This window comes from Panthera leo, chromosome B1 (genome assembly GCF_018350215.1).
Source record: "Panthera leo isolate Ple1 chromosome B1, P.leo_Ple1_pat1.1, whole genome shotgun sequence".
Classification (NCBI taxonomy): domain Eukaryota; kingdom Metazoa; phylum Chordata; class Mammalia; order Carnivora; family Felidae; genus Panthera; species Panthera leo.
The window spans coordinates 84,243,099-84,253,558 of NC_056682.1; the positions used below are offsets into that span (position 1 = coordinate 84,243,099).

The following is a 10,460-nucleotide window of genomic DNA, read 5'->3' on the forward strand; positions in this document are numbered from 1 at the left end:
CACTATTTGGAGCCTTGCTTCTTCTGACAAGAAGATATTCCTATTTTCTGGGTACTTTATAAAACTAAAAAAGTGAGGGGCGCCTGGGTGGCGCAGTCGGCTAAGCGTCCGACTTCAGCCAGGTCACGATCTCACGGTCCGTGAGTTCGAGCCCCGCGTCAGGCTCTGGGCTGATGGCTCAGAGCCTGGAGCCTGTTTCCGATTCTGTGTCTCCCTCTCTCTCTGCCCCTCCCCTGTTCATGCTCTGTCTCTCTCTGTGCCAAAAATAAATAAAAAACGTTGAAAAAAAAATTTAAAAAAAAAACAAAAAAAAAACTAAAAAAGTGAAATGGGAAAAAGAATATAACAAGTGATACCAGGGAGAAATTGAATCAAAACAGATAAATAAGTCAGATTCCTTTTTTTAATTCTGAAAATAGGTAAGAATGAGCAGGAACATCTTTAGAGACCAAACACAATGTCAAAGAATGCTTTGCATTCTTTGATTTTTACTCCCTACTTCAACTATTTCTTATTGAACTGTCACCTATTCTATTAGTAGAAAAAAATATGCATCTCTAGAGTACTGTAGTTATGTTTGAATAGAATCAAAGAATCACAGGAAGGTAGAGATGAAAGCAGTTGTAGAAGTCATTTAATCTAATGTAACAACTAGCAAGAAATCACACCTGCCAGTTTCTGAGAGGGAACAAGAAACCTTGTGCTTAAAGGATCCCAGTCATAAAGTGAAAGGAATATGGTTTTGCCATTAGACAGGCAGTGATAAAAATTCCCTCTCTGCCACTTGAACAAGTCTTGTAACCCTTTTGAGCCCATGGAGATCATAATACTGACCAATTTAACTGTTTGTAAGAAATGAACAAGATAACACCTATAAAGCAGCATTTACATGATAGGACATGATATATGGGAGATCTTTTCCTTTTCCTTAAACACTCCCTGTGGTCTCCAAGGTGGCCCTGACTTTAACCTGGAGAAATCTTGACTCTGAAACCAACCACTTAACCATACATTTTCCTCTTCTCTAAGTTAGTGGGGCTTTACTCATTCTCTCAATCTCTGTCTTCTGTGATATGCAGGTTCCCAAGCTCACTATCATTTCCTGGTTATTGGGCTCTGATGTTCTCTAGTTCATAGCACGCCACCCCGCCCCACCCCCCAATTGCTGCCCCCCCCCCCCCGCCCCCGCCCCAGCAAAAATATCTTGTCTGGATATGCATGCAGGGTCCTATGGGGAGGAACCACACTCCTCTGAGTGCATGTTTTGCTTACTACTTCTCTTTCTTTTATACCACCTTGTCCATGATAGTTAGAAACTCTATGACCCAGACATTCAAAGCTATAACATAGTCTTATGTCTTCTGAGTAATTTCTGCATTAGGGGCTTTTCCTATAGTCTACATAATATATTTTGAATTAGATTCTGAAATCCAGTTAGAATGAAGAAACCATTTAAAGAAAAAATTTGTTTAATGTTATTATTTATTTTTGAGAGACAGAGAGAGAGAGGGATAGACCATGAGTGGGGGAGGGACAGAGAAGGAGACACAGAATCTGGAGCAGGCTCCAGGCTCCAAGCCGTCAGCACAGAGCCGGATATGGGGCTGGGATTCGTGAACCATGAGATCATGACCTGAGCCAAAATCAGACGCTTAACTGACTGAGCCACCCAGGTACCCCAGAAGAAACCATTTTAAATGTGGTTGGTGTTCCAGGGGCTACAAAAGCTGATCTTGCTTCTAGGCCAATGGAAATTATCTCACCTTTGATATTCTTTTATTAAAATTTTCCCTACATGTAAATAGTTGCACAGTTTGTTTTTTTTTAAGTCCTGGAAATATACTTTTAATATTTTAATTATAAATTAAATTTTTGGAAAGCTTTGGTAGATAATTTGACATTTAAGTGTATTTTAGAATTTAAATTTCATGGCCTGGATCTAAACTGAAAACAAGTCCTTTCCCCTTATTTTATCAGACTGTCCTATAAGCAAACTGGAAAGCAGGGGAAGTACATTCTCAACATCCTTTCCTTGCAATTGCTGTTGTAAAGCATGGAAAAGGCCTTCAAATTTAGTTTCTTATCTATAAAATGTGCACTTCAACTTGAAGAGTTTTTAAAGTCACTTTTACATATGAGAATCTATGATTCTATGATTTCTGTTCCACTTTCAAAGTTCTTATTGATGCCAGACCTACATTACATTCAGTTTTACACAGATCTGCCAGCTTAAAATCTGACACAATCCAGCAATCTAGGGCCTGAAACAAGGTGCTTTATTAAGATCAATGTATTACATGAACGTAGATGCAAATAGAGCTCTATAAACTATTGGCTCTAAAATCTTGGCTCATAATTTCACAATGGTGTACCCATAGCTCCAAACTTGGATATAATTAGATGTGAAATGGTCTCATTTTAGCATGGAAGAAATCAGCTTCCTGGTCAGAAGGAAGTATTTTTCAATTCAGTTTTGACTGGGAATTTTCTTTTGAGGGAGCTTGAAGGGCTATAGTGGTTAAAAGAATAAAATAGCAAATAGCAAAACTCTTCATGAATAATTACCCAGCAGGAGAAGATAAGAAGACTATAAATTTTGTTTTTAGAGCTTTGCATGGTTTAAGAGTATACCTGCAGTGGGGGGAAGGGGGGGGACTCGTGATCTATGATACAGCAGCAGTCACTGACAGAAAAGAGGGGGGAAATATGCAAATATCATCAAGCTATGCACATTGGGTTTCATTTAAGGAAATGTCTCCTCATGTAGGCAGTGGTGTATTTAAAAGTAAGACATTTCCTTTTACTTGTTTTTGAGTGATTTCTCTGACAGGTCTTTTTTTTAACATTTATTTATTTTTGAGACAGAGAGAGACAGAGCATGAACAGGGGAGGGGCAGAGAGAGAGGTAGACACAGAATCGGAAGCAGGCTCCAGGCTCTGGGCTGATGGCCCAGAGCCTGGAGCCGGGCTCGAACCCACGGACCGCAAGATCGTGACCTGAGCCGAAGTCGGATGCTCAACCAACCGAGCCACCCAGGCGCCCCTCTGACAGGTCTTTAAAGAAAAAAAAATCATTTTCTATCCTGCAGATTCAGTAACTGCCCTTAAATGACTGATCATGTCGCATTTTCAGTGGAGACAACATTGTGATTTGCTTCCATGGTGATCTACCAACGATGGCTAAAACTAATGACTCTGGATTGTCAGGGTACCTTGTAAGGTGGCCACTAATTTGTTATTTTTCATAATCTGATGGTGAAGAAATTACTAATATTATTCAACACACCCTTGGCAGTTTACACTTGCAGAGTGCTTAAAAATTCATTTGTGGTTATGAAGAAATGACCATTTGAGCTATTCTTAGCAGAAAGCAAGGAAACAGTGCCAAGAGTACCCTTCTCCACATTATGACATAATTGGGGGCCTTGGGCTTTAACTTCTATGACAGCCGATAGGCCATGTTACTTTCAATTCTAGCTGAATAATGGAATTATTGTGTGTGTGAGGCATTTTTAATGTATTAATCTAATCTCCAGAGATTGACGTTAGTAAACAGCAAAGTAATTCAATTATAAAATTGTCCTTCCAGAAACAAAACCAAAAAGTAACAATGCAACCTTTTAATTTAGTAATTTTCACTTTGAAGGCATATTTGGCAGACAGACTGGAAAGTATTAAATGGGCTCTGGCAGTTGTTTAAAAAAAAAAAAGCCACCTAGTATAAATTAGTCCACTGTATTTGGATTAAGGACTGTTATAAGATCCTTTCAACTTACTTTTTGGCCAATAGTGTACTCCTCAGCCAGAGCCCATGTACAGGTGGCCCCACTGGGAAAGAGAGAGTATGTCTATACTATTATACTATTATGTTGATAGATTGTGGTTAATATTTAACCTAAATTTCTAATCAGAATGTAATATTTGTAATACGATTGATAGATGAGAGAAAGAGATTAATTGATTTAGGAGACTATATTTCTTTAATAGGGAACACTGGAGAGGAACCAAGGTTACAACAAAATTAAGATTTGCTACAGATAACTTTCATCTTAAAACTGCACAGGAGGGAATGTTAGTGATACTAGAGAAATAATTTTGGGCAAAGAAGCTTTTCTGAATCACAAGGATATCAATTCTTTAAAACCCATAGCGTATTTCCTACCTAACGTGCCGTAGAATGTTGAACACGTAACTGGGTTACTCATACAATTGATGATAGGAATTATGCAGGTCCAGAATAACTCTTCTTTAGCTCAACAAGCCATTTGTTTTTCAGATAAGCCTCTATTTCACTTTGTCACTGGCTCCATAGTCCATAGGTTTTACCAAAGAACAAGTATAACATGGGCACAGCATAACATGATTGATTTGATGCTTTAAACTAAGTCAGATAAATGTTCAAAGTAATTATGATTGCTGCTGGGCCAAATGTGGCCAGTAATGTGGTCAAATGCCTCGTCAAGAATGTCTGTGCAGCAAGTTTTCAGGGGCTGCAAGTGTTTGAAAGGGGGCTATGGAAGCTAAGGGGCTTGCTTGCAGGGCACTCTTCATGAGACTGAGTAACAACCAGTTTTCTGCCTCAAAACCTGGAGGAGCTGATAAAGATCAAACCACTCCTTGATAACTGACTGTGATTGAAATTCTGAATACTCCGAATACTGATGAAATACAACATAGAAAAGAATTTTTATTTTCAGCATGTATCAGTATGGCGTATTTCAGACTTGCCATAATTGGAGCTGCCTTTAAGCCCAATTACAAATGCCCATTTTTTACTCACACAGAAAATCTTTTCTTTCCCGGAGAGTCACTCTGCAATATGGATCTCTTTTAAGACCAGGAGTCCCTTGGAGATAGATTTGGCCTCATCTAAGTTAAGATGAGCAGCAGAAAACATAGTTTATGAGCTGAACTAACAGAAGGACGCTGAGTCGGGGTTTGTTAAACTAATCGTATGGCTGGCAAAGGATGACATATCAGATGTTTCATTCATTTTAAATACCAAACCATTTCCATAAATCACTTTTATAGCCTTAAATACATTATGTAAGTATAGTAACATTAGATGGTGTGTTTAAATGTGCCAGGCATGTCCGTTTGCTTCTCTGCATACTGTGTTTCTCTTCTTATTTTCCAAAGATGTATTTATCAGATTATTTTTATGGGCCCATATTTTAGTTTTATTCATGTAGTCTTGTTGATTGGTGCTGTTCTGTTTATTTGATTCTTCCTTGTACATACACATTCAACTCATGTGACTATCATAGTGTGTCTCTCTTCCTTCTTGCACAAAAAAAAAAGAATCTTCTTTTTTAATACATTTGTCAATGTAGGACAGTAAGAAAATAATACACAGATGCATTTGGGGCTATTTAGCATAAAAACTCCATCTGAAACAGTTGTATTCTATAAAATAATGTGTTGAATTTCAGGATATTTAAGGTTGAGTTTCTTTACTGTGTGAATGCTATACTATTTTCTTTTCTCCCCTGACTCCCCGCCCCCCCCCTCCCTGTTTAACAGCAGACAAACCCAGGGAGCACTGAGTGAATCCGATGATCCTGAAACAGGCTGTCTAACTGATAACAAGCCAACTTCTCGACACTTCTATCCTGTCGCCTTGCTGCTTGTCAGCTCACACCTGTTAGTTGTGTGGCTTATTTTAAGTCTTGCATTACTATTAGCCAAATACCAATAAGTTTTATGTTGTATTCCTTTCTTTTCTACAAATGACAATGGACTTTAAATTATGGGGACAATGCTGTAATATTTCTACATTTTCAGATTCACAGAATTTAAAAAAAAATGTTTGAAATGTGTTTTGTTTGTTTTTCCTAAAATCTAAAAAAGAAGTACTATGCATTAAGTGAATTATTTTGCTCTTTTGTTCACGGAAAAGTGTTTCCCACTGTTAACCAACTCAAAAGAATTTTTAAATTTCTGTCTTTGGAGTAAGACAAAGAACAGAATCCTGAAAGCTTGAAGTTCTGCACCTCCTGTTTCTCTTCCCATTCAATTTATTCAAGACAATTAAGAATGAATTTGCACAATGCACTGAAACCCTGAGTCAAGTCTTAGAGATGTGGGAGGTTCGAGACTTTATTTCCACTGTGCTAATATCCTTGTTGCCATCAGCTGACAGAACCTTCTGTTTGATTTCTTAATCTGTTAGTTATGTTGGTTCTTTGCTTCAATTTACCCTTTTCTGTCCAGTAATTTGATGGAGAGAATGGCTATTTATGTTTTGTAATTAAATTAACCTGTTTGGAACTCTTGTTTGGGTTGATTTGGCTCTCGGAGTACTTTTCTATTCTTTTTAACAAGGTCTTGTTTGTGTCTTACACGCCATTTTCAGCCCCTGTGACTTTTGTACTGTCTGTGCACAAGCACCCTTCCTTTATAAAGCAGAGACTTGGACCAGGCTGTTCAGAAAGCCATTTTTCTCTTCGTTGCACAGCTAAAATAATGAAGTAAAATAGAGATGAAATGTTCCTTTGAAATCTATAGGGCCAGACTTAATAAATTAAATGCCTTATTCCTAGAACCCGCATCCTTAGGGCTACATGTAGATCTTAATGTGTTTTAAAGAGACTGACATTAATTTATGGAAAAGTTATAAAAAGGCAGATATATTTATGAAACTGAAGTGAAGCTGTATTGTGGAGCAAATTATATTTAAAGCGTTGATTAAACCTTAAATATCTGTTAAGAGCAAAGAGACTTTAATCATCTCCTTCTGAGGGCAATAATGGTATTGGGCCTGGCCTAGGATTTAATTTTGTAAGATGTATCATCATTTGTGAAAAAAAAAAAAAAATGTAGAGTTGAATCTTTGTTATTTTTACTTGGACTGTTGCTGCAACTCTGCATTGAACAAATAAAGCATATTTATTTATTCCGTGTTTCATGAAGTTGTACTTTTTCCCCTTTCACCAGAGAAGGATGCCGCATAGAGAATGTTCTGAAGAATATCAAATGCAGAAAGTATGCTTTCAACATGCTACAGCTGCTGGCTTTCCCCAAGTACTACCGACCTCCAGAGGGGACTTATGGAAAAGCTGACACCTAACTTTACCAACATGTAAATAACCAGGAACACAATTACGCTTCAGTTGGATAATCTCCACCTTTCTAAACTGTTTTATTGTCACGAGTTTGTGGAGGGAGCTGATCAGGGATGTTTGCCCAAATCTAGGAATTACTCGAATTAGGTCTTAGCATATTAGTCTGAAAGAAATCCATTAAAAAATCTCCAGGAACATTGTGATTTTAGTTCTCACTTCTACGCGGTGCCCCTCGCAGGCTGAGGTCAGCTCAGAATGGGTACATTTCATTCACGGTGTCCTTTAGTGGAAGGCACTGATTCTGAGGAAACGTTTAGTTGCTGTAGGAGGAGTACAGGTGACTCATAGAGGGGCGCTTGACCTCCAGAATGAACACAGGAGAGTGTAAAGGAGAGAGGGACTCAGACATGGTATTTCACAGCCTTTCTCACGAGTAACCTTAGAGCCCATTTGTGGTATTTGGAAAATATCTTTCTAGGGAATTAAAATTCGGTAGCATCAACACATGATGTTGACGGCAGAAGCAGGTTGCCGGTGTGCTTTTTAAAGACTGTGGTCCTCCAGGCGAGACATAACCAGTCCTCCGGAACAGGTAGATGACAGTGTTAGCAACTCAGTGGAGATACTTTTCAATAACATGGTATCTTTTCTAAACTCTGACGCAGGTTGTATGGTGATAAAGTTGTATAGTAGAAAAATACCGTGAGGAACTAAAACTGCAAGAAAACGAAAGCTGATCACCCTGCTGATGTTAAACATGAAAATCCCCGTCAGCCTGAACTTTGTGTAGCCAAGTTCATAAAAGTCCAAAAATATCTTTGTGATGTTTTCCAATAGTCATCTTGCTACAAAATATAGATGGGGGAATCTGCGTTGTCTGGCATAGATTACTACGTGTGAATAAACATTTTAAGACATATGCAACCATAGCTAATGATAAACCAAAATAATTATTTCTGTTGACTTCAATTTCCAAATCACACCAGCATAGGTTTTCCAATATTCCAAATTAGAAATTGCTGTAGAGATTATCTTGTATAATGTCATTATAAATGGGTAAATTAAAGCACGAGGAAGATATGCCTCCAATAATCCAGCTAGATAATTTTAGAACCATGATTATAATCTCTTCTTACCTTCCTAGCCTGTGCCATGCTAAAAATGCATGAAAATTCTGGGAGAATGCTAGTTACTTAAATAAAAATTGTCATTTATTGCTGGAATTAAACCTTAGAGTACAACAGCCTAAAAAAATGAACGCTATTTTCTCCAGATGTTGAGTTTATTCTTTCTCCTCACTCATTGAAAGAGTATGACATCCAGAGCATAAATCTACCCTTTGGATATGCCAGAGGCTTGTTACATAGATGTCTCTTGGGTGTGACTACATTCAGTGGATAATATTATGGGGCTTTCCATAGCTAGTGTGACAGCTTCTTGGCTAAGATATCTGTTGACTAAGGACTCCAAACAGATCCCTAGGCCCATGTAGGGTTTTCAGATTACTACAAATTTTAGATAACTGTTTTGGGCTTTGAATACTAGAATTATCAATCCATATTTTAGCTAATGATTTGCGGGCATTATATTTGAGACCATTGACAAACAATTCATAGCCTTCTTAATAAAAAGTGGCTGTATACTATAGATCTATTCACAAAGTTTTCGGTGTTCTCCCTTATATTTCATTCTCCCTTTCAATGATTAGATATAACTTTTGAATTGTTCGGTTTAATTTGAAAATGGTAGGATTTGGTGTTATTTTCATTATCCCATTGGATTTAAGGTACAGAGGTTAGGATGACAGAGGTTTCCTCGAATAACAATGAAGCCTCATTCAGTATGTCAGAGTGGTCTGGGTTCCAAAAAACCTTAAGTGAAAATGTATCATCTTATAAACAGTATAATTTTTGTCTGTATTTTTAAAAATGAAAACTCTTGACTCAAATCTGGAAAAAAAAACTTATTAAATGGAAAGCCAACAGTAGGGTTTTCTATTTGGGGGAAGACATTTCAAAGATTTTTTTTTCTTTTGAAAAGTACTAACATAGAAGTCTTAAAGGCTAGAGTTTACTATAATACAAATGCATAGAAGTTTTCATTTATTATTAGCATAGTCATCTGCATTTCCCTATATGAAGCCTGTATTTGTACATACTTTTAAAAGTGGATTTCATCAAGAAAATTCATGTTTTGTTTCAACAACAATATTGTTCCTTTCCTGAGAGATATTCTAACTATTCTTAGAAATCCACTTCACTATTTCTTTTTTCTTAATTTTTTTAAATGTTTATTTATTTTTGAAGGAGAGAGAGACAGAGCATGAGCAGGGAAGGGGCAGAAAGAGAGGGAGACGCAGAATCTGAAGCAGGCTCCAGGCTCTGAGCTATCAGCGCAGAGCCCGATGTGGGGCTCGAACTTATGAGCTGCGAGATCATGACCTGAGCCGAAGTTAGGCACTCAACCAACTGAGCCATCCAGGTGCCCCCCGCTTCACTATGTCTTAAGTTACTATGGTTTTCTAAATCAAAGAGCAAATGTTAAAAAGTTTTAAAATCTCCTTTGTACAAACACAGCCTAGTCATCCTTTTCTCTATTTTTATTTAAAAGATAACACCAGCAGGCCTATTTCAAGAGATCAGATTGACTCAGAAACTGAACCAAGAAAATGACATTTCCAAACAAGATAATTTATTTTTGCTAAAAATATGTTCCCCCTCTAATGATATCAAATGTACATATCAATTCCGTATTAGCTCTTCTGCAGGGTTCTGCAGAAAACATGTTTAAAAACAAGGGAAGATAAAATCTTGATTATGTTTGACCCGGCCACAAAAAACCCAGAGACTGAGAATGTTCCACAAGACAGCTAAACATAAAAGTTTCAGATATTTGATTGAAGCCAAGCCACACTTGGATGCATTCATTCATTTATTTCTCGTGTGGTTTTTGTTTTTGTTTTTGTTTTTGTTTTTGTTTTTGTTTTTCTTGTTAATATTGTCTCTGACTTTGTCTACACCCTGCCAAAACAATCCTTTGATGTTTGGTGAGTCCAGCCATCCAGCGTCAGAGCAACCATTTGATCCTGCTGACAAATTGTGCTAAAATGCCCACTCACCTAATTAGAGCAGTATGCCATGTGACTAACCTCCAGCTCTTACTTTATAAGACTAACTCCTGTTTTTCTGAAAAACTGTGAAGTCTTAAAAACTAGTATCTGGAGGAAGGATACTTTCCTTTTTTTCCTCCCCCCTCAACTAAATACAGTATTTTGCATAAAATTTCACGATGGAAAAGAAAAAGATTTATATGGAGTACTACCTTTCCTCTCAACAAATCAAGCCCCTTCTTATGGAAAGTATGGTACATGCGAAGGAGAAAGGATACCAGAGATGT

General features: G+C 37.4%; 1 protein-coding gene across 8 annotated transcripts in view; it reads left to right on the forward strand.

Annotated features, from left to right (window-relative positions):
- Positions 1 to 8,881, forward strand: part of INPP4B (inositol polyphosphate-4-phosphatase type II B) — a 759,315-nt gene extending 750,434 nt beyond the window's left edge. For 5 of the 8 annotated variants that reach the window (XM_042935411.1, XM_042935409.1, XM_042935410.1 and 2 more), the window contains one exon: positions 6,937 to 7,259. In XM_042935411.1, the coding sequence (XP_042791345.1) occupies positions 6,937 to 7,069 (133 nt within the window). In that variant the 3' untranslated portion in view covers positions 7,070 to 7,259. Of the gene's footprint in view, positions 1 to 3,089; positions 3,176 to 6,936; positions 7,260 to 7,729 lie in introns of those variants that run through there. The other 3 variants (XM_042935413.1, XM_042935419.1, XM_042935417.1) reach the window with 3 other exon arrangements.
- The last annotated feature ends 1,579 nt before the right edge of the window (positions 8,882 to 10,460 follow it).